This window comes from Phoca vitulina, unplaced genomic scaffold (genome assembly GCF_004348235.1).
Source record: "Phoca vitulina isolate PV1807 unplaced genomic scaffold, GSC_HSeal_1.0 scaffold9, whole genome shotgun sequence".
Taxonomy (NCBI): Eukaryota; Metazoa; Chordata; class Mammalia; order Carnivora; family Phocidae; genus Phoca; species Phoca vitulina.
The window spans coordinates 54,901,036-54,926,931 of NW_022589712.1; the positions used below are offsets into that span (position 1 = coordinate 54,901,036).

General features: G+C 36.9%; 2 protein-coding genes across 2 annotated transcripts in view; one reads left to right on the top strand and one right to left on the bottom strand.

Moving 5' to 3' along the window:
• LIN28B (lin-28 homolog B) overlaps window positions 1-25,896 on the bottom strand; it is a 120,819-nt gene that overhangs the window by 58,663 nt on the left and 36,260 nt on the right. The window lies entirely within an intron of this gene.
• LOC116634272 (cytochrome c oxidase subunit 6B1-like) lies at window positions 25,302-25,520 on the top strand. The gene has a single exon (XM_032407408.1). The coding sequence runs from the start codon at window positions 25,302-25,304 to the stop codon at window positions 25,518-25,520; it is 219 nt and encodes a 72-aa protein (XP_032263299.1).

Consider the following 25,896-nt stretch of genomic DNA (forward strand, 5'->3'; position numbering starts at 1 on the left):
TTGGTATACACATTATAATTTGAAAGGACACAGATTTTCTTTTTCTTTTTTTAAATTTAATTTTATTATGTTAATCACCATACATTACATCATTAGTTTTTGATGTAGTGTTCCATGATTCATTGTTTGTGAAACAGATTTTCTAATTTGAAAGATGGTTGATTTTTGTGGGAAAAAAAAGTTTCCTGATTGCAAAAGTGTAACCTTGGTTACAAATATTAATTGGCTCTTTTGATCTAACTCTTTTCATCAAAGTCAATATGCCAATTCAAAATATACTAAAAATAATTAAATCATTAGTTTTATTTCTTAAAACACCTTTGTGTATTTTATGGGTCTAATTTGGAATATCATATAGTTTTCAAAGACTTTTATGAATTTGGGGGCAAAAGGAAGCAAAACTAAATATGATGGGAACCCCTAGGTCAAGTCCATTTCTTTAAGTAAACAACCATTCCATCTCTTTTCTGTTTATCCATAAATTTAAGGGATTTGAGTTTCCCCACATGTGTTCTATGGCACAATGGTTCCGAGAAAGACTCCATGAACAAAGGATTTTGTGGTCAAATAAGTTTGTGAAATGCTCTATCTTGTTTGTTTCTCCTTAGTTGAGTCACATTAGCATATTAAAGTCTCTGAGATTCTATACCCCTCCCCTCCGCCACCTAAATGAAAATCTTGTTTGACTGTGTTTATTTAACCCAGCAATTTCCTGACCAATTGATCCCAGAGCCCTTTCTTTATGACTACAGTTGTCAAGCATACTTAGGGAAATACTGGACCACAAAGTCTTTACTCCCAAGTCCATGACTCTAAAGGCAGCTGAATAACTACATACAACCAAATAATTATATGGAACAAATAAAAACAACACTTCAAAATTCAAGACTAAAGGAGACTATTCATGGTGAAAGTAATATGACACATGAAAACAGGGTTTTTAACCAGTCAACTGATGCTTCAAAATCCTTCATGTGGAAGTCTGCAATTTGGCAGCACCTTTTTTGCTGTCTGATGCTATGCAGAAGTCGGGGGTGGGGGGATCACAACTGCCTATACTCTTTAAAATTAAAAAAAAAAATTGTTTTTAAAGCTTTATTTAATATTTTAAAATCTTTTTTTTTTCCTCCGAAGCTTTTTCCTCACTAATTATAAATAGTTCTTTTGCTTTCATTTCTCACTTCCTACTCAAGAAAATGCAGATTATCAAATCAGATGAAGTGGAGCATACACAAGTCAGCTATAGCAATTAAGAGAATGAAGGGACAACAGTTTTAATTAGAGCTATCATATGTTCATATGTTTTGTTTCTGTAATAAAAATTCTATCACTTATGTCCTCACATTTCCTGGTATATGGGTGTAGTTCATTTTCTATTATTACAATTTTTGACAGGTATCATTTATAAGTGAATTGCTTCTCCAAATCTAAAGTTAAATTCTACTCTTATGGACCACTAAGTTCTGGCTATTTCTCATGGTATTCTTAAAGAATATTTTTTTAAAATTCTATCTTGTATTGCTGCTTCCCCAAATTAGTACATAAGGCAATTTAGATTCATACTAATTGACAAGAATTATTGACAAGAAACAATAATACCCCTAAGAAATTATGATGGCTTTGCAAGAAACAGATAAGGATTCACAGAGAATATTGTTATCTTTGTTACTATATCAAAATTGCTGCTACATAGGTGGGAAAGATTTGCTGAAAGATGGGGAATTCTCTATTCTTTCTTCACAAAAATCAACTTCTCCCCTTGACTCAACAATTTTTATTAAAGGTGCCTCCATTTTTCTAGTCACACTGATTCCAATCCTTAGTTATACCCAAATGGTTCACCGAATCTTGTGAATTCTTACTTCATAATCTCTATTATCTGCCCCAACCATTTCATTGGATTGCCACTGCCCTACTTCAGGCCCTAACTATCTCCTACCTGGTTAACCGTAATGGTTTCCTTATTGGTATTTCAGCACCAAGTCTCCTCCCTACTTCATAGCATCTTCCATATCTACACATTCTCTCAGAATAAATCTTACCCTACTAGTCTCCTGTCTCAACATTCTACAATATCTCTCCTAGACTGTAGGTTTAGACCATTCATAATCCTTTAGTTATACTTTCCACTTCTTTTCCCATTACTGTAAATCACAATTCCTCCAATTAATAAAGCTGGCCGACTTGTACTTCCTTGAACACACTTTATGTTTTCTCATCTCTGCACTCCAGCTTATGCTGGTGGGGATGCACGCTCCTAGTCAGAGCTCTCTATCAAAATCTTACTCAAGATTCCAGACCCAGTTCAAATGATCCTTTATGTAATCATCCTCAATTGCTGCAAGTTGTAAATTCTCTCCTCTTTCATTTAATTGATTCTTCTGTATAATTTTCACAATATACTGCTGTGTAATGCAGCTACTTGTGTAGGCCTTACTTTTTATTTGCTCTTTTGGCTTTATCTTCTCCTGAAGGCCAGGGATTTTGATATATATCTTAGTATTTCCCAAAGGGCTTATTTAGCAAAATGCCTGCAAACAGATATCATTCAGTATGTACTTAAAAGAATTCTAGACTTAGCAACAGTAAGATCCTTAAGGGTTATTTAATCCAACTCCCACTTGAAAAAAAAAAAAAGGTGAACTGAACTTGAAGGAGTTAAGTGAATTACTCATGCAAAGTCAAATTTTTAGGCTCCTACCTCTACTACATAAAATAAATTCTCATATTTTTCGTGTCAAGGTGACACTGTGTATATATAGTACATGTGGAATAAAGAAAATACTTATAGGATTATAATGTTTCATGGTAATAGCGTTATTTTCTAACTCCATTCCTTGTTCTTCCTTCTACCCATATTCTCTAATCATCCTCATTGAGATGCCAAACAATCCATCAAATTCTGCCCATGGTGAACCAAGAATGCAGATTTATGTAGATTTTTCCTTGACCTACATATAAGACCTTCATAAGGCAAGACTTTGGTGTTTGGGCTTATATGTCATCTGTGACATTTGTTTGGACAAAACAGAAGTTTATTCTCTATAGGACAGAATCACAGTTATTGAATGAATAAATGAACAAAGGAAAGAAGAAGCATTTAGAAGAAGCTGCTGACATGCCTACTAAGATATCAGGCACTTACAATAAGAAGAGGCCAATTTTGAATGTGTTCATATTAAGTTAATTCATCTGACACTTTTTATTCATGTTCTTCTTCCTCTAATCAAATAAGGCTCCCTTTTCTCCCACTTCCCTTTATTCCAAATTTTTAAATGCATTGTTGCTCAAATTTATTTCAGAATTAGAAAAATACTGGCTTTCGATTTCCTCACTATACTCCCTTTCCTCCTCCCAATCATTTTTAAATGACTTGCAAAGAATGGCAGTAATATGGAGACAGATGAGAACGGTCCATTTGTCAAGTACTTCTATCCCACCTTCCAGTTAGTAATAGGATTACTTATCTCTCTTGGCACATGCTATTTCTTTGCAACTAGATTGGGAAGGCTCTGAAGTGTTGCTACAGTTTTGTCTTTGTTTCTCCTTAGGAAGCTTAAGCTGACTTCCAGTTCACGATAGCAGGGTGAGCAAACACATGCCTCATGTTATTCTTTAAAAGCCATCAAAATGACAGTAAAATAATAAAGAGAAATAGATTCATAAGAAAGAAGAGAAATAAGAGAGGTGCCATCAGGGCGCCTAGGTGGCTCAGTCGGTTAAGTGTCTGACTCTTGATTTCAGCTCAGGTCATGAACTCAAGACTGTGAGATCAAGCCCTGGGTCGGGCTCCATGCTGGGTATGGAGCCTGCTTAAGATTCTCTCTCCCTCTGCCCCCACCTTAAAAAAAGAAAGAGCCTCTCCCTCTGCCCCCCCAAAAAAGAGGGGTGCCATCAACAGAAAGCAGAATTCAAGAAATTTCTGGAAGTTATAGAGCTGAGTGGGGTGTCGGGCTGGCTGTCGGAAGAGTATGCGACTCTTGATCTTGGGGTTGTGAATTCGAACCCCATGTTGGGTGCAGACATTACTAAAAAAAGAAAAAGAGAGAGAGCTGGCTGATTAATTAAACTGAAGGAGCCACACCCTAGAAAAACTAATAAAAGAGGCTACAGCAGAAGTAGAAACCAATATTCCTAACAGAACCCAGAAAGACTGTGTTGAGTCTCAACATGTACAATGAAGAGCAAGAGAATGAGGTGGGCTTGAAACCAAGGGGATTAATGGAAGGTTTGTAAATGGACTAGATGCCCATTTTATCCTCCCCTCCCTATACCCACCTATACACATGAAAACAGCCAAAATTAACCCAATGCAAATATTATAAGGCTGTTCTCTAAGACACTGAAGGAAGTATCTGGGCAACTGGTGAAATAATGGATCCTACACACAAATTCTTATTTACTCTGGTAATTTAGAGTTTGTTGGTACAAGTGCTGTCCCCTTCCCACTCAACCTTCAATCATTCCTATCTCTCATTCTTATCCTTCATTCATATATCTGCAGGGTCAACCAAGAATCACAAAACATGCAGCATAGTAAAAAAAGGTCAAGATAAATGAGGAAACAAAAGAAATTTCATGCACCATGTAATTAGTATCTCCAGAGATATCTGAAACAATATAACATCAATAAAACAAAAAACCACAACCAGAGAATTAAAAAAGCACTCTCATAAAGTCAAAAATGATAGTTGAAATCAAATGGGTTGGAAGTAAAAGGTTAGAAAATCACTCAGGGGATAGAATAAATGGACCCCCCAGAATGAAATACATGAGAGAATATTTCAGAAGTACAGAGGATTAATCTAAAAGGGAGAGATAACAAAGAAGATGAAGGAAGAAAAATGAAATATAAGAAAATTACCCAGAGCTAAGGGAAATACCAAGGAGAGGCCTATATTGGGTGGAGGCATTACTGAAACTTTTACACAAGATGTACATTTTTGAGTACATGAAGACAGATTTTTTTTTATTAAAGATTTTTATTTATTTATTTGAGAGAGAGAATGAGAGAGAGAGAGAGAGAGCATGAGAGGGGGGAGGGTCAGAGGGAGAAGCAGACTCCCCACCGAGCAGGGAGCCCGATGCAGGACTCGATCCAGGGACTCCGGGATCATGACCTGAGCCAAAGGCAGTCGCCTAACCAACTGAGCCACCCAGGCGCCCCCATGAAGAGAGATTTTAATGGGGACAGAAGATAGTAATACAAACTGAGCTAACAGTTCAACCACATGCTTGTGCTGCAGTATAGTTAATACATGTCTGTGATAACCAGAGGCTTAGTTTAAGGGTATTATTAAGGGGGTGAACAAAAATGAAGTGGAAAATGCTGGTTAAAGCCAGATAATGGAAAATTTTAATTGCCATCCCAAGCATTTTATTGTGTCTGAAATAAAAATCTGCTTGAATTTTTTCCCTGGCTTTTAGAAGTAGGAAGATCAAATGTATGGTTTAAAAAATTTAACTTCTAAAAAAAAAAAAAAAAAAAAAAAAAATTTAACTTCTTTGGCAATACTGTGGATGTGTGGGGGATATGAGCAATCTATGTGGGGGTGCCTGTTACAAGGAAACTATTATAGTCTTAGCAAGAGATTCTTAAAACTAACCTGAAAGATGAAAGAAGGAATTGATTTTGCAAAAAACACTTCAGGAGTCATACATTATCACCTGCTCTAAATTATTACTTGCCCCATATAACAATTCACTGTTAAAATGGATAGCGATGTTGTAACTGTAATATAAACATCTTTACAAGACTGGTCCAAGACCTTCACCAAGAAAGGATCATCTGTAACTCAGTCACTTGGGCGACAACTCAAAAAACCAAAATCGGGCTTTTTCCCTTCTTTTACTACCATTCCTTGAACACATCAATCAATATCTTGATAGTTGGCTTTTTCTAACTGTAACAACAATTTTAAATGATTCGCTGCATTTTTAAGACAGCATAATGAGAATATAATTAAAAATTAAATTGTAGGGGTGCCTGGGTGGCTCAGTTGGTTAAGTGTCAGACTCTTGGTTTTGGCTTGGGTCATGATCTCAGGATCCTGGAATCAAGCCCCGTGTCTGGCTCCTGCTCAGCAGGGAGTCTTGAGAGTCTCTCCCTCTCTCTCCTTCTGCCCTTCCCCCATGCTCACGTTCTCTCTCTCTCTCTCTCTCTCTCTAAAATAAAATAAATAAATCTTTTTAAAAATCAAATTAAAAGAATTCCAGTCAAATAAAGCTGGGTGATAGAGGTATGTTAAAAAAAAAAAATTCCTGAATAACTAAGTTAATATTAGTAGATTAAGGAGCTGAAAAACTTCACGAAAATTCAAATATATTGTTTCTTTTCAATATTTTTATGAGGCAAAGACTGTTTTTCTCTAATGTAGTAGTGGAAAAATACACCATTTGTTAAGGGCAATTAATTATTACACAATATACAGTTGTAGAGGTATTATACAACACGCATGAGCAATTCTGGGACTCCTAAGGATTATATGCTTTTGATCTACATGCCAAGATACTCCAAGATAATTAATCCTGCACCCACAAGAACACATCAGAAAGATCACTAGACTAAGTGGGGATCTAACCTTGGCTCCACAACTAAAGTGTGGTGCAACCATAGACAAACTGCTTACCATTGGGTGAGTCTCCCCCCTCTTCTTTTTGTTATAGATACAGATCACTATCCTTCGTTATAACACTTCTGAAAAAAATCTGACTTCACTGTCTTTGTAGATGTAAATGGAAATAAATGAACTATATTTTAGCCAATGTTGAAATTTCCTTTTATGTATTATTTCTTAATTTACTGAAGAATAGCAAGATTTTAGTTCTTACTTAACTCAAATTCCTTCAGAAAACAAAAACTAAAAGAAATATGGTAGTAGTGTCAAGTATACTCAAATAAGAGAATTAAAAAAAAAAGAAAGACATATGCTGGCACTCTAGAAGTTGATGTTTACCGACCTTTACCTAAATAGATCAAATCTAGTTGAACCCCAGTCAAATCACTAAATTTCACATAAACAGAGTAAAAAATGGGATTTTTCTACTTTTCTTGAATACGAAAGGAAGCCTTTAGAAAGTCCCTCCATCTGGCCTGTCCTTCAAAATCGAAAAGGGCAGCACTAAAAACTAGCAACGCTACTGCGATGGCATTTAAAAAGGCATCATGGAAAGCATACAGGGATTAAAGCTGGATTTGAATACTGGGTTTGAATCCTAATCCTACTACTTACAACCTCAAGCTGCATGACCATAAACATACTTAAAAAAAAGTTGTGCCCCAGTTTATCTATCAACCCATGATAATAATAACTTCTATGAATTAAAAATATCTACTACAGTTATTGTTAGATTCCAAGTAATTAGTGTAAAATGGCTAAAACAGTGCTTGGCATACTGAATAGCATTTCATTAAATAGTTTCTACTATTTTGATAAGTATCCAGTCTGTGCCTCTACCTTCTGACACAAGTATGGGAGAGGCAGGAGAAAACAAACAGGTTCAAGAACCTATTCACAAATAGGCACTGTGCTGAATGCTTTCACTTGTTGCCCCACTGGATCCAACTTAACCCTACCTCTAACACCCACTTGGCAAATGTCTGCATATTACTGAGTTGGTTTAAACATTATCTCATCTTCAAACCCTTCATGACATTCTTGAGCAAATACAGGCATGCTTTTCCAGTGCTCCAATTATACATGGTATATATCACCATTATAACACTTATTATATTGCATTATTATGTGTCTATTTTCTTATAAGGCTACAAACATCCTGAGAGGAAATATTAGAATTTTTCATTTCAATCCTCATGCCTAAAACCATCCCAGAAACACAGCAGGTGCTCAAAATATATTTGAGGCAGGTGAGGAGAATCAGGGTGGTGGGGAGTAAAGGAAAGAGGAAGGGAAGAGGAGAAAGTAACTGTAACCTTCTCTCTTTCAGATGAGGACACTGAGAGACCCAAGGTCAAATCTGATGAATGGTAGAGCCAGGACTCAAAACCAGATGTTTGACACCAAAAGCCCTTAAAAATAGCATGATGCTTAGTGCAGCATTCTCCAGAATGTTTCATTGTTCCCTCGATACCATAATCACAATATGACGATTTAGAACATTGAAGCTATAGGCCTCCTCAATGTATGTTCATCTTTTATTCCTTGTTTTAATTCTTCTTAAAAATTTTTCTGTAAAACTTCTTAGCTGATAGATTCAATTGTAGGAAATTAATTCTTATTGTAGGACATCTTATTTTACTGCCTCTCTTTGAAAATAAATATTTAATACATGATGGCTACATAATTTTTTTTAAAAATCCCTATCGGGGCGCCTGGGTGGCTCAGTCGGTTAAACGTCAGCCTTTGGCTCAGGTCATGATCCCAGGGTCCTGGGATCGAGCCCCGCATTGGGCTCCCTGCTCAGCGGAGAGCCTGCTTCTCCCTCTCCCTCTGCCTGCTGCTCGGCCTACTTGTGTTCTCTGTCAAATAAATAAATAAAATCTTTAAAAATAAATAAATAAAAATCCCTATCAAATCTAAGCTTCAATGATATTCATGTTTCATGAAATTGAAAGGATTATATATTTCACTTAGATCTTACTTATAAAAAATACATCTCAACAAATGGTGCTGGATTAACTGACATCTGCATGCAAAAAAAAAAAAAAAAAGATTCCAAACAGTTCTTATGCATTTCACAAAAATTAAGTCGGCATGAATCCCTAACTTAAATTTAAAACACAAACTATAAAACTCCTAGAAAATACCACCAGAGAAAACCTAATGACCCTGGGTATGGTGATGACCTTTTAGATAGAACCCCAAAGGCATGAAACAGAAAAGAAATAATTGATAAGCTAGATTTCATTAAAATTAAAAACTTTTGCTCTGCAAAACACATGTCTGATAAAGTAATTGTTTTTCAAAATATACAAAGAACTCTTAAAACTCAATAATAAAAAAGACCAACAGCCCAATTTAAAAATAGGCCAGAGACCTAATGTACACCTCACCAAACAAGATATATGGATGGCAAATATGCATTAGAAAAGATGTTCAACATCATGTGGTATCAGGAAATGCAAATTAAAACACCTAGTAGAATGGCCAAAACCTGAAACACTGACAACACCAAATACTGGTGAGGATATGGTACAGTTCCTCGTAGCAACAGGACCTCTCATTCATTGCTAGTGGGAATGCAGAATGGTATAGTCACTCTGGAAGACAGTTTTAAATATTTTAACAAAACCAAACATACTCTCACCATGGGATCCAGCAACTATGCTCTTTGGTATTTACTCGAAGGAGCTGAAAACTTATGTCCACACAAAAACTTGGATATGGATAGTAATAGCAGCTTTATTTATGCCAAAACGTGGAAACAACCAAGATGTCCTTCACTACATGAATATATAAATATATAAACTGTGGTATATCCAGACAATGGAATATTATTAATCACTGAAAAAGAAATGAGTTATCAAGCCATGAAAAGATATGGAGAAACCTTAGGTGCATATTACTAAGTGAAAGAAGACAATCTGAAAAGGCTACATACTGTATGATTCTAATTATATGACTTTGTGTAAAAGGTAAAACTATGGAGACAGTGAAGAAATTAGTGATTTTTAGGGATTGGGGAGAGTGGAAGATGAGGAGGAATAAATAGGTAGAGCACGGAGATTTTTTAGGGCAATGAAAATGGTCTGCATGATACCACAACAATGGATAGATGTCGTTATACATTTGACCAAACCCATAGAACATCAAGAGTGAACCATAATATAAACTAAGGACTTTGGGGTAATTATGATGTATCAGTGCAGGTTCACCAATTGTAACAAATGTACCACTCTAGCAGGGGATGTTGATAATGGGCCCCAACCCACACCCCACCCCCAGCTCCAGGGAGGGGAGAGGGGGCTAGAGATTGAATTTAATTGCCAATGGTCAATGTAGGTATTGTAGGTCAGTGTAGTAGGTTTTGTAATGAAACCTCCATAAAAACCTAAAAGGTCTGGTTTGGAGAGCTTCCATGTTGGTGAACATGTGGAAGTGGTGGGAGAGTCATGTGCCTAGAGAGATCATGGATGCTCCATGCCCTTCCCACATACCTTGCCCTTTGAATCCCTTTCATCTGCCTATTCCTGGGTTATGTCCTTTTATAATAAACCAGTGATCTAGTAAATAAAATGTTTCTCTGTGTTATATGAGCAGCTCTAGCAAATTAATCAAACTCAAGGAGGTTATTGGAACCTCTGATCTATAGCCATTAGGTCAGAAGCAGTGACAAAGTGGACTTGGGACTGCTGTCTAAAGTGGGGTTGGGGGGGCAGTCTGGCACTAAGATCCCTTAACCTGTGGGACTTGATAATAACTCCTGGCTGATACTGTCAGAATTGAGTTGAATTATAGATTATAGAACACCCAGCTGATAACAGAGAATTTCCTTGGTCATGTGGGAAAAAAATTCACAAATTTGAATTGGAGTCAGTATTTTACAGAGCAACCAGAACTCTCATACATTAATGGTAGGAATATAAAATGGTAGATCTACATTGGATTAACTTCAATTTCTATAATTTCTAACAGAATTAAATATATACCTGTCCAAAACCCAGTATTTCATTCCTAATTATTTATCCAAGAGGAATGAAAACACATGTCCACTCAAAGACTCGTAGGCAAACATTTATAACAAGTTCATCCATAGTAGCTAAAAACTAAAAACAGGTTAGTCTTCAGTAATAAAACAGATAAATAAATTGTGCTATGTACATACAATAGAATACTACCGAGTAAAAAAAGGAATGAATTACTAGTATACACATCACAATACTTCTCAAAAACTGTAAAAGGTCTTTGATTTTTACCTCAAATGCAAGGTGAAAACTTAGCCCGCTAGAATTCCACAGATGCTAGTAGAAAGCACAGTACTACGGAGTCAGAGACAAAGGACAGTTTATTATTCAGAGCAATAAGAGTAACAAGTAATCAGCATTTTTGTGATGATTCTACAAGTCCTTATTCCCACAGGGTGATAGGAAGAAGGTCAAATGAAACCTACACACAGTGCGTTGCATTACAAGAGAGGAACACTGAGCTTAGGGAAGCTGAATTTTTCATAATGGGCAGTAAGCATGCTTGCCCTTTACTCTGGAAGGAAACACTATCTCTATGTTCCAAGGCAGTTGCTATATAAACACTTGAAGCCCGGAACAAAGGAGAGCCTTTGCCTCACTCACAAGCCATGCAGCAATCTGAGAGTATTGGGAAAACTGTCTTCCAACAATACTAAGTGAAAGCAGCTTTATACAAAAAGAGTACAGACTGCATATTCCATTTCTTCGAATTTCTAGAACACACAAAGCTAACCTATGTAGGAAAAACATTTAGAATAGTTGTTGCCTGTGGGTGGGTGTGTAGACTGACTGAGGAGGGACACACAGGATCTTTCTAGAGTGATAATATTCAAGGTCTTGAGAGTGGTTCAGGTTATAAAAGTATAGACATTTGTCAAGGTTATTGAAAGGTACACGTAAAATTTGTGCATTTCATCATATATCAATTTTACCTCAAAAAAGATAGTGAACTCTAGTTAATGATATGCATGATGAAAGATTTAGGGGGGAGTATACTGATATGTGTAACTTCTTTTGAAATGCATCAAAAAGATTAATGGATCCACAGAGACAAAACAGGTGTAGAGTTATATGAAAAAACAAGTATAGGAAAACATTAATTATACAATCTAGATGTTGGATATAATGGTGTTTACAGTTAAAATTCTATCAACTTCTTTATTTCTAATTTTTTATTTAAAATATTGTAAAAATACGGGGCTCCTGGGTGGCTCAGTCGTTAAGCGTCTGCCTTCGGCTCAGGCCATGATCCCAGGGTCCTGGAATCGAGTCCCGCATCGGGCTCTCTGCTCGGCGGGAAGCCTGCTTCTCCCTCTCCCACTCCCCCTGCTTGTGTTCCCTCTCTCGCTGTGTCTCTCTCTGTCAAATAAATAAATAAAATCTTTAAAAATATATATATATTGTAAAAATACATCTTTGACAGAGATACTTTATGGGTGAGAAATATTTTGACATACTTGATTTTTTTAAAAGTAATAAATTGAAATTGAAGTTATCATTATTATATTTACAAAGTACCTAGTAAGACCAATGTGTACATGGTACTATATTGGACATTACCAACAAATTTCAGAAAATCAAATATTCTGGTGATTTACAATCTGATATTTTATATTACTTATATAATTGGAAAAGGGGAGAAGGTAAATGGCGGGGTTGGGGAAACAGAGAGAGCATATTTTCTGAGGAGTTATACTTGATCCTTTCCTCCCAGATAATGTCTGCCTTCTGCTGGAGGCTGATTTGGCTTTGAGAACAGTATGATATCACTCTTTATTACAATGATCGGTGATGGGGATAAGTATAGAGAAGATGAATCAATGAGAAGTGGGTCTACTTTCCCTTTAGAGCTGCCAAAAAATTAGGAACCTCTCAAACAGCACATATAATACTAAAGATTCTAGACTTATCTTTTTGTTTTTATTCAATGGAAAAACAAAAGCAAAAACAAAACAAAACACCAAATCAGCTATCCACAACTAATGCTGCTTGCCCATCTGAAGCCCTATGAAAGAGCGATTTCTTTTTTTAAAGATTTTTATTTATTTATTTGACAGAGAGAGAGCACAAGCAGGGGGAGTGGCAGGCAGAGGGAGAGGGAGAAGCAAGCTCCCCACTGAGCAGGGAGCCCGATGCGGGGCTCGATTCCAGGACCCTGGGATCATGACCTGAGCCGAAGGCAGATGCTTAACCAACTGAGCCACCCAGGTGCCCTGAAAGAGTGATTTTTTAAACTAAATCTTTTCTCTCTTTTTTTTTAAGTAGGCTCCACACCCAGCATGGAGCCCAGTACAAGGCTTGAACTCACAACACTAAGATCAAGACCTGAGCCAAGATCAAGAGTTGGACGCTTAACTGACTGAGACACCCAGGTGCCCCTAAATTCATTTTTTTTTTTTTTTACAAATGTAAACAATTCTGGAGTTCAGAGAAATGCTTCAGTGATTCTAAAATTTCCTTAAAATCTGTAACATAAAACACAGTCATATTATGCTCTTAAGTAAGTCAGTAGAAACCGTAATGTTACTTGGCACCACGAGGTTTACAAATTTCGTGTGTGCGTGCAAATTTCAGAAACTTCTACTGGTATCTTTCAGTGAGTGTATTAAAACTTGTGCTTTTGATTTATAGTACAATAGTACAGTTCTGTATTGCTCTTTCATTAAAGCTTTCAGCTTATTCATGGCTACTTACAAAAAAGAAATCACACCAGTGCAGTTACTATTAGGGCACATGTGACATACACAAATGTGGCAAGACCCAGGCACATAATATACTTGTCAGCTCTTTAAGAACAAGTGAACCCATAACATGCTTTGTTATAATACTTTGAGAGTTCTTAGCTGAATTATCAGTGTGTCTGTGTGAAATGAAAATAACTACCCTTAAAGCTAGAGTATTCTATTTCTTGACAAAAAGCAGGACATTTTAAAAAATATGTTGAGTCATTAAACTCAGGGTAAAACAAGTTCCATTACAATAACAACAATGAATTCTTTACTTGTTTCTACTATACGGACAGTGTCCAAAACTTTCCTATACGATCATCATGGAAGAACAAGCAAATATGACATTATTTGATATTATGGTTCTTCTTTTTCAAAATAAAAATGTTTCATACATGTGTTTCAAACATGTTTCATACATGTGTTTCAGCAAAGTGTTCATATAATTGCTGACAAGAGACAATGTCATTTCCAAATACAAAGAATGAAAATAAAAATTTATTTTTAGTGTAAACTGAACAACTTCATGATTTAGAATATAAAATTATATGATTTAAAATAACCTACTAAATTGAATCTGAGGGAAAAGAAGTATGGATGGGGAAAAAGCTTACTAATTTAGCAATGTGATTTTACGGTGTTACTAGGCTTACAAAGATAATGTCACCACAATGAATCATGGAACACTACATCAAACACTAATAATGTAATGTATGGTGATTAACATAACATAATAAAATTTAAAAAAAAATAAAATGAATAAATAAATCTTAAAAAGAAAAAAGATAATGTCACCAATAAAATTAAAACAAAGTTTGAACATAAAGCACAAAATAAAATAAATGCACTTGAAATTTTATCCGACAAAAAGGTACTGACATATTTGAAGTATTTTTTTAGTGACAACATAGAATAACTTACAATTTTTTAAAAATATATTTTAAAATATACATGTTCATTTTCAACCAAGAAATACCATTTAAGATAGTTGAGGTATCTGGTCATTTAAAACCTCCGAAGTAGACATTTATAATTCAAGGATGCAAGTATTTGTTCAATATTGCCAGTGATTCAACACAGAAACAAGTATGTCTTAACAAGTTTGTCAAGCTAGTGAATCTTTTTTTGTTTAAAAGAAACTGCTATTGAGAAAAATAGCTCCCATCTTTTAAGGAATATTAATCTTTTTATTTTTACTATATTTATTGAACACAGTAATTTTCAACAAGTTGTGAGGGGTGAGTGGCAGTTTTTAACCCATACAGCCAGAGTGTTGAAGCTGGAAGGGAACTTAGACTTCCTATTCTTGGAAGATACAAATATTATAAAATTCATTTAAATAAAAAGAGCATAAAGAAATTATAGAACATGCATCAGTGGAATGCCTTTGTGGTAGCCATTACAGGTGTTACAAATATTCTGGTTGCCTTCTCCTTCAAGGCAAATGGTAGGCTTGCACTTCACTACTGCATTTTAAATTAGGCATGGCCATGTGACTTGCTTTAGCTAATGAAATGTAAGTATAAGTGGTGTGGACACTTTTGTGTAGAAGCTTTTGGAGGTAGTTCCCAATCTGCCTATTCCCCTTTCCTGCCTCAACAATTCTAGAAGCAAGTTTCATAACGGAGCCTCCATTTGTCTGAGTCCTGAAATGAGAACGATGAGCAGTACGTACCATATTGTGTATGTAGTTTGAGAGAGAGAAAACTTTCACTGTGTATGCTACTAAAAATTTGAGATTGTTTATTGTCAAACATAACCTAGACTGTGGTACAGAAAAAGAATCTAGAAGTGAGTTGTGGCCGTACCCAAAACTTAAAATATCTGGCATTATCTTCCAGGTTGGTAAGTGGAAGGAAAATCATGCTGCATGGCAATCCACGCTATATGGTGGCTATGCATTCTAGTAAAACTGTCACATAATAAAATATCTCAGTCACTCTTAAAACTGGACAGCCAAGAATCACCAGACACTTCAAATTGAAGAAAAGAGGCAAAACAAGCAAACAGAAAAAAGAGCCTGGAGGAAATAAAACAATGTAGTGAGAAGAAATCTTAGAAACTGCAATTAACATCTTCAGACAGATAAGATTATATTGCATTCATGAAACCATTCTGGATTCTTCTGAAAACAAAAACGAGCTCTTGAAAATTGAATATATGATTAGAAAAAAATCAACGAAAATGTTAGAAAATTGACTGCATATTCCAAAAAGAGCACAAAGCAAAAATGGTAACAGTAAGAGTGAAAGGCTTGAAATAAAATACAGCATCCACCAGTAGGAGTTAAAGAAAGAATTAAGGAAGGAGAAGGCTTTAGGGAGAACAGTTCTAAAAAGAGAAAGATGCAAGTTTTCACATTGAAAAGATCAAGTCATTTAAAAAATCAATTTCGCACATCACTGTAAAACCTCAGAACAACTAAGGTTTTGTGGGGAAAAGGGGACCTAAAAGCTTCTAAGGAGAATGAAAAAAAGGGGGGGCTCTTATGAAAAGGAGTAAGAACCAGGATAAAATCTGACTTCTCAAAGCAACAATGAACATTAGGAGATAACAGAAACATATTTTCAAATCTGATGAAAAAGCATTTCTATATGAATTGCATACCTAGCCAAACTATCACAGAGTCTTAAAAACTTTACCTCCTTAGTACTCCTTTTCTTTAGAAACAGTTTCAGGAGGTGCTCCATCAAGACACGGAGAAAAACCAAGAAAGATAAAGACATGAGATCCAAAAATAGTAAAGAAGCAAAGGAAATTCCCAAGATGAGAGTAAAGGAAAGCATGGGTACAACAGCTATCCAGCAGACCTGCAAGGAACAACAAAGTTTAGACTGGAGCAAGAATGTAGTAAGCTCTAGGAGAGATGCAACAGGGAAAAAAAGAAAAAAAGAAATTGGCAGATGATCTGAGAAGTTTGAAGCTACTGAGCAGCTTTCCAGTTCTGTTGAAATTCTGGAAACATGCTGATGATACATACATAGAAAATCAAGCAAAAATAAATAAATAGCGATTATCAACTCTAAAAGCTGTTTTATTTTTTATTATTTTTAAATTCTTTTTTTATTATTTAAGAGAGAGCATGTGCATATGTAGGGTGGGGGAGGGCATAGGGACAGGGAGAAGGAAAGGGAGAGAATGCCAAAGCAGACTCCACGCTGAGCACTGAGCCTTGACTTGGAGCTCGATCCCACGACCCAGAGACCATAACACCTGAGCCAAAACCTATAGTTGGATGCCCAACCAAATGAGCTGTGGAGGCACCCCTAAAAGCTGTTTTTTAAAAAAGGAAAAGCTGGGGCACCTGGGTGGCTCAGTCATTAAGTGTCTGCCTTCGGCTCAGGTCATGATCCCAGGTCCTGGGATCGAGCCCCGCATCGAGCCGGCTTCTCCCTCTCCTACTCCCTCTGCTTGTGTTCCCTCTCTCGCTGTGTCTCTTTCTGTCAAATAAATAAATAAAATCTTTAAAAAATAATAAAAAAGAAAAAAAGAAAAGCAATCACAGTATACTGTGATTTCTCTGTAAACATACATGTAGCTATAAAAAAGTACTAAATACTAATTTAAACAAAAATTGTGAACTTTTTTTTAAGAATAAGGGAAGAGGCAGTATAAAAGATGTAAATCTTCATTTTTTTTCTTTTTTTTTTTTTTTTTAAGTTTTTATTTGAATTCCAGTTAGTTAACATACAGTATTATATTAGTTTCAGGTCTACACTATAGTAATTTAACACTTCCATACATCACCCTGTGCCCATCACAACAAGCCCACTCCTTAAACCCCATCTCCTATTTAACCTATCCTCCCATCCACCTCCCCTCTGTAACCATTGTCCTCTATAGCCAAGAATCTGTTACTTGGTTTGCCTCTCTTTCTATCTTCTTTATTTCCTTTGCTTGTTTGCTTTATTTCTGAAATTCGACATATCAGTGAAATCATATGGTATCTGTCTTTCTTTGACTGACTTATTTTGCTCAGCACTGTATTCTCTAGCTCCATCCATATTATTGCAAAGCAAGATTTCATTCTCTTTGATGGCTGAGTAATGTTCCATTGTATATATAAACCACATATTCTTTATCCATTCATCAGCTGATGAAGACTTGGTCTGTTTCCATAATTTAGCTATTGTAGATAATGTTGCTATAAACATTGGGGTGCATGTATCTCTTTGAATTAGTATTTTTGTATTCTCTGGATAAATACCCAGTAGTTTATGAAATACGGCAGTAAATACCAGAAGAAACAGCTAGACAATTTTACTTTGGCTTCCTGTATAAAAAGTAGAGATGGAGAGGAAAGGGACATTGGTTTGCTTTTCCTTTTTTCCTTCTAAGCCCTATAGAACTATTTAATTTTTTTTTAACTATTTGTTTTTTAACTACTACTTTGATAAAACTAAATTTAAAAAACAAAATGAGAGGGGCGCCTGGGTGGCTCAGTCATTAAGCGTCTGCCTTCGGCTCAGGTCATGATCCCAGGGTCCTGGGATCAAGCCCCGCGTCGAGCTCCCTGCTCGGCGGGGAGCCTGCTTCTCCCTCTCCCACTCCCCCTGCTTATGTTCCCTTTCTCGCTGTGTCTCTCTGTCAAATAAATAAAATCTTTAAAAAATAAAAAAATAAAAAACAAAATGAGACAGAGAGATCTAAACTCACCATTTCTATTGCCTCCTGATCCATTTATTCCTCAGTCCTTGGTAAAGTGACTTCTATACCAAACTCTAAAGAAATGCTCCCACTAAGGTCAAACTTTGGCTTCTTTGGTGCAAAGCCAGAGGACTCTTCAGTCTTACCATATTGGTCAGCTTTATAGCACTTGACATTAATCACTCTTTCACTGCTCTTGGCATCTGGGACCCTAAGGCCTAATTTTCTTTCTTATGCCTCTACTTACTCCCCCCTCAGTTACATTTATAAGTTGGTCTTCCTTGACTTTTAAATTATTGTTCCCTAATGTTCCATCTTGGCCTTCTCACTCTATCTGCTTTCCTTGGGATATTTTCTTTTCTTTTCTATTTTTTAAGATTTTATTTGAGAGAGAGAGCGAGCATGAGCAGGGGCAGGGGGAGAGGAAGAAACAGACACCCACTGAGCAGGGAGCCTAATGCAGGGCTCGATCCCAGGACCCTGGGATCACGACCTGAGCCAAAGGCAGTCGCTTAACCAACTGAGCCACCCAGGTGCCCTTCCTTGGGATATTTTCCGTATTCCCTTTTCAACTACTACTTATATAACTTCCATTATGGTATTTCCAGCCCAGACTTCTCTACTGGACTTTAGTCTATATATCTAACTGCATATTACATATTTCCATAGCACTCTCCCTCATGTCTAAAAGTGAACTAGCCCATATCCTCTACTACTACTGGTAAACACATACAGTGCTTACATGCCAGAAATTATTCTAAGCATTTCACACACATTAACTCACGTGTAAATGAAGCTAATGAAATAGGTGAAGGGGATTAAAGTACCAACTTCCAGTTGTAAAATAAATAAGTCACAGAGATGAAAAGTACAGCATGGGGAAAACAGTCAATAGTATTGTAATAATGTTGTACGGTGACTATACTTAATATGGTGAGCACTGAATAATGTACAGAATTGTCAAATCACTATATTGTACACTTAAAATATAATACTGCATGTCAACTATACTTCAATAGCAAATTTTTTTAATGAAGCTAATGAAGGAAATTAAGGCACAAAGCTAGTGAAGGATTTTAAACCAGGCAGTATGGCTTCAAAGTGTAACCTCCTACATAACACTATATTGCCTCACCAGTCAATTCTACTTAATGTATTCCTTACCAAGTGAAAAGTCACCATCATCCATTCTGTTACTTGAGACAGAAATCTCCATCTTCCTCAACCCCACATGAACCACCAATTAATTAATACTGATTTTACTTCCTTAACCTGTATAGAATCTGCTCCCTTCCTTCCATTATCCTAGTAAAATTCTTCATTATTTCTCACTTAAACTGGAAAAAAATAGCTTCCTATGGTCTCTTTGCTTTTAACCCATTCTCTACATTGCTGCTAGAGTGAACATCCTGAAGCAAAGATTTGCTCCTTCTCTCCCGTATGTTCACATTACTCTGCTCATAAATACAGGCTTTAAAGTTTTCAATGTGATCCCACAGCACTCAGCATGAAGTTTAAACTCTGAGTCCTTTATTTCCTAGCCTTTGTCTATATTCCCAGGTTTAATTTGTACCATACTCTTCTACTCCTTCTGAATGTTTTAGCTGCAGACCTCACATACCAGGGTCTTATCCTCCCTGGAAGACACCCTTCCACTACACCCTTCTCTTCCTTCTCTACCATGGCCAGGTTGCAGTTAAATAACCTTCTTTTCTGTTTTTATAGTATGTGGTCCATATCTACAACAAACTTTCCCACCCATTAATGTAATAATGTGTCTATCCCTCAGAATTGGCTGCAAGCTCTAGAAGATCACGATAACACGTTTCATCCATCCAATAGGAAACTGAGGCAGACAGGTTATGTAACTCATTCAATGCCACAGAGCTAGTATTCAGAGGAAATGATACCTAAATTCAGATCTGCATGACTCCAAAGCTAATCAAGGTCTTTATACAGAAGGAATGAACATGATGAAAGCAGCATTTTATGATAAGCTGCTACAACATAAGACCAACAGAATCCTCATATTCCTTGGTAGCGGTTTAGTGATTTGTACAGCTAAATGCTGTCTTAAAATAATTGTGTATAAGGCAGGCTCCTCTTAGCAGCGTCATCACACCTTCTCTTTCTTTTTATATTATCTCTTCCATTCAAAACCATAGGTCTTTTATAAAAGTTGTATCAGAAAACAAATAGCAAGTAACTGTTACAACAAAGAGACTTTTAAAAATATTTTATTTAAACCTACAATTTAGAGATGAAGAAATTAAATCCAAAATTAACTTTGGGAAATTAAATGCCCAAAGTCTAAGGCCAACAAAAGGGGCGCCTGGGTGGCTCAGTTGTTAAGCATCTGCCTTCAGCTCGGGTCATGATCCCAGAGTCCTGAGATCAAGCCCCGCATCAGGCTCCCTGCTCAGTGGGAAGCCTGCTTCTGCCTCTCCCATTCCCCCTGCTTGTGTTCCCTCTCTCACTGTCTCTCTCTGTCAAATAAATAAAATTTTTTTTAAAAAGTAAAAATAAACAAATGAGACTATATCAAACTAAAAAGCTTCTGCATACCAACACACACACACACACACACACACACACACCAAAAACAAAAAAATCAACAAAATGAAATGGCAACCTACTGAGGGGGAGAAAATATTTGTAAATCATTTATCTGATAAGGGGCTAATATCCAACATATACAAGGAATTCATATAACTCAGCTGCAAAAAACAAACCGATTGAAAATAGACAGAGGATCTGAATAGACATTTTTCCAAGACATACAGATGGCCAACAGATACATGGAAAGATGTTTAGCATCACTCATCATCAGGGAAGTGCAAATCAATACAACAATGAAATATCACCTCATACCTGTTAGAATTGCTATATCAAAAAGGTAAGAGATAACAAGTGTTGGCGAGGATATGGAAAAAAGGGAACTTTTTTTTTTTTTAAGATTTTTATTTATTTATTTGACAGAGAGACACAGCGAAAAAGGAAACACAAGCAGGGGGAGCGGGAGAGGGAGAAGCAGGCCTCCCTCCGAGCAGGGAGCCCGACGAGGGGCCCGATCCCAGGACCCTGGGATCACGACCTGAGCTGAAGGCAGACGCTTAATGACTGAGCCACCCAGGCGCCCCAAAAGGGAACTTTTGTGCATTGTTGGAGAGAATGTAAATAGGTGCAACCACTATGGAAAATAGTATGGAGGTTCCTCAAAATGTTTTTTTTTTATTTTTTTTTAAAGATTTTATTTATTTATTTGACAGATAGAGAGCACAAGTAGGCAGAGCTGCAGGCAGAGGGAGAAGAAGCAGCAGCCTCCCCACCGACCAGGGAGTCCGATGCGGGGCTCGATCCCAGGACCCCGGGATTATGACCTGAGCTGAAGGCAGCCGCTTAACCGACTGAGCCACCCAGGCGCCCCTCAAAAATGTTTAAATACACCTACCATATGATCCAGAAATTCTACTTCTGGGTATTTATCAGAAAAAAATGAAAACACTAATTCAAAAAGATATATGCAACCTCATGTTTACTGCAACATTATTTACAATAGCAAGGATAAGGAAACAACCTAAGTGTCCACCAACAAATGAATGTATAAAGAAAATGGGACACATACTATATGTTTATATTTATATATACATGGAATATTTTTTTTTAATATTTATTTATTTGAGAGAGAGAGAGCATGAGAGGGGGAGGGTCAGAGGGAGAAGCAGACTCCCGCTGAGCAGGGAGCCCGATGTGGGACTCGAACCTGGGACTCCAGGATCATGACCTGAGCCGAAGGCAGTCGCTTAACCAACTGAGCCACCCAGGTGCCCCTATACATGGAATATTTTTGAGCCATAAAAAAGAAGAAAATCTTGCCATTTGCAAAAACATGGGTGGACTCTGAGGGCATTATGCTAAGTAAAATAAGTCAGATAATAAAAGATAAATGTGGTGATCTCACATGTGGGATCTTAAAAAGCAAACAAACAAACAAAACCCCAAGCTCACAGATACAGAGAAGAGACTAGTAGTTGCCAGAGGCGGGGTGGGGATGAAATGAGTGAAGGAGGTCAGAAAGTATTTCCAGGGGCATCTGGGTGGCTCAGTTGTTAAGTGTCCAACTCTTGGTTTTGGCTCAAGGTTGTGATCTCAGGGCTGTGAGACTGATCCCCACATTGGGTTCCACACACAGCAGGGAGTCTGCTTGGGATTCTCTCTCCCTCCCTCTCCCTCTCTGCCCCTCCCCAACCCCCATGTTCTCTCTCTAAAATAAATAAATAAATAAATCTTAAAAGAAAAGTATTTCCAATTATAAATTTCCAGTTATATTTCCAGTTATAAAATAAGTAAGTCATGGAGGGAAAATGCCCAACGTCTTATAACTAGTTAGTGGCAAAGCTGGGACAAGATCACATTTCCTGTATTGAAAATAAGTGTTCTTTTTCACTACCTATATAATGCTATTTCCCAGAAGTCCAACTTTAAAATATTTTACAGATTAACACAGTAAATCTCTATAACTGATTAACTTGAATGAAGCTTTCCTCATAGTAAAGTTAGCTAACTTGCAAATCTGTCATCATAATATACTGTCAAAGCTGTAAGAATCTCTGATCAACTTGAAAAAAATATGGTTATTTCTCTTCAATAAACTTATACTTTAAAAGACATGGGTGAGGCAACATCAATGACCTCCTCAAAAGACACATATACATATGTATATATATCTCCTCTACAGAAGTACAGACCAATAGAATTTTATGCAATGGATAGAAACGTTCTACATTTGCACTGTCCACGGTGGTAGCTAGTAAGTAACTAATGAGGACTTAAGACACTGTTAGTGCAACTGAGGGCCAAATATTTTGTTTAATTTTTATTAAGTTAAATTTCAATAGCCACACAGGCTAGTGACTACCATCTTGGATACACAGTCTTAGAGTAAAGTCATAAAGATCTGAGAGGTACTTTGCAAAGAAGGTTTGGAAATAGATTACATCCCTATACTGTTCAGTCCTATTAATGTAAAATAATTAACATAGAGTAATGACTATGAGATATTACATTATTTTGAAATGTTTTTATTAACTCCATGACTACCTTCATCTTCCAATCTATGTATCAGAGAGCAGGATATTATATGCCATGGGAGAAAACCTTTATGGCGGGTGCAAGGTTGGGCAAAGAATGAACAAACCCTCCTCCTCTAAAAAAAATCAGAGAATCTCTTCAAGTGCCCAGCCTGCTCCAATGATCACAGAAGGGTCACAAAGCCCCAGGGGATCTTTCCAGGCATGAAACAAGTTCCACAACTCAGCTCTAATTCTTTCACTGGATGAATCACTGGATACACATAAGCCAAGGTCCCAGCTACACCAAATAACAATTTTTACATTACCACAAATTATACAACCAAAGAGAAAAGAAACACATATAGTTTTAGGCAAGGGCTTCATTAATTTATGACTACATATGAATTTATGTGCCATATATGGATTTTCTAATACTTAAATACTTATCTAAAAATTATCTTTCAACTAGGGATATGGATTTTTTAACATCAAGAAAAATGTGGAGAAGGGCTCATTTTACTCATAGGGATATCATAATATTTCCCTGATTAGGTCATCACCTTTTAGTAATACTGTTTTTAATTTCTATATTTTCATTAGCATACTTCCCTATACTCATTTTCTCCTGTATTCTCCATCCATTTGTTCAGCATATTTTATTACCCTTGTTAGTAATTCTTCCTTTCTCTTACATGACCCTTTTCCCTTAGAATCTTTCTAACCCTCATCAAACCTAAACAGTATTTTGTAAATGAACTATCTGCTGTTGAAAAAAGCACATTACATAGGGATTATTGGTCTCTAAATGCACTCAGTTCCCTCCTAGCTTTTTCACCTAGTTCTGTGAAGGCCCAAAGGGTCACAGATAAGAGAATATGTGGATGGCTCAACACAATCAGTTACTACCATAAATAAGTCAAGCATAAATCTTGCTGACAGTGGGAAGTCTGGACCAGGAAATAATACCAAAAGAAATGCCATCTTCAAGTATAAAAACCCATGATTTGTGTATGTTCCAAGGGCAAATGATTTGCACGTGTTCCAGAGGCCCAGCATGTAGACACTGTACATATCTGTATGTGTGTGCTGCTCAGCTTGCTTAAAAACAAACAGTAACTCAGGGCCAGCACTATCATAAACAGGTTTCTGAAAGGTTGCGTTTTTTTTTTTAAAGGTGTTTATTTTTCTTTTTTTAGAGAGAGAGGGAGAGGGGGAGGACCAAAGGGAGGGGGAGAGAGAGAATACTAAGCAGGCTCCATGCCCAGTGCTGAGCCCGACATGGGACTCGATCTCACAACCCTGAGATCATGACCTGAGCCTGATAAATTAAGAGTTGACACTTAACCGGGGCGCCTGGGTGGCTCAGTCATTAAGCGTCTGCCTTCGGCTCAGGTCATGATCCCAGGGTCCTGGGATCGAGCCCCACATCGGGCTCTCTGCTCAGCGGGAAGCCTGCTTCTTCCTCTCCCACTCCCCCTGCTTATGTTCCCTCTCTCGCTGTGTCTCTCTCTGTCAAATAAATAAATAAAATCTTTAAAAAAAAAAAAAAGAGTTGACACTTAACCGACTGAGCCACCCAGGTGCCCCTAAAATGGTTTAATAAGGATGAGCATCTGATCAACTCAGAAGATCCTCTTCTTTCCTATCTGCATATGATGGTGGCAATGAGTGAAGTTATAGCAAGTCAAAGGCTTCTAACAGGATGAAATTACAAAGAAAATACAAAATATATACAAACATGTCAATATATCTATATATGTTTTCACATCTAGCACTTATAAACTATTTTTGAAATTTATGGGAATTGGTAATATAAGCTGGAGTTTAATAAGATGGAATTCTTTGTAAACAAGAGGTAATGTATCAAGGTAGACCTAATCAGCAGCATGACTTTGGTCAAATTATTTACGTTTTGTGTATATTAATAATACCTAACTGGGGTTGTTATAATGATTAGATGAGTTAATGTATGTCAACTGCTTAAAACAGTAGCTGCCATGTAGTAAATCTTATACTTGACCACACCAATATTAAAAGGGGACTTTGCATGGAAATGTGATAGCACTTTAAAAGTATTTATAAGTAATTGCTATTGCTTTTTTCCACCTCATCAAACATAGCACCTGTTCATTTTATAAAATATAGATAAGAAAAACAGAGGGTAGACACTGAGCTGTGAGCTGTTCCAGGGTGTCTTTTGGAGTCAGCACCATGGAAAAAGACACCAAGACCAAAATCAAGAACTACTGGACTGCCCCTTCTGAGAGCCACTTCCCCAACCAGAACCAGACCAAGAAATGCTGGCAGGACCACCTGGACCTCCACCGCTGTGAGAAGATGGTGACCGATAAAGGCAGTGTTGTCTCCACGTGTCAATTGTACCAGTGTGTGTACAAGTCCCTCTGCCCCATATCCTGGGTGTCAACCTAGGATGATCACCAAGCAGAAGGCACATTTCCTGGCAAGACCTGAAGCGGGTCTACTCCACCTCTCCTCTGTCCTCCATCCTTCTCCCAGTGTTGTGAAGGCGGGAGAAGGTACATGGCGATCCCCACCCTGGGATCCTGAATCACGGCTTAACTAATAATAAATACTTGCTGGAAATGTGTTTTAAAAACAAAACAAAACAGAGGGTAAAAATCACCTGAAATTCCATCATATCACTATTGCCTTTTTTTTTTTACGATTTTGTTACCTAATTTATTACAATAAATTTCCATTTTCTCATATGCATAGACAGATGGAGTTACAATATTTTTAAACGTTGAGACCCAACTATACCCAATTTTTCTTTTTTTAAGATTTT

What these genes read in the sequence shown, in the direction of transcription:
- LOC116634272 (XM_032407408.1), top strand. Translation starts at nt 25,302, where the DNA reads ATGGAAAAAGACACCAAGACCAAAATCAAGAACTACTGGACTGCCCCT.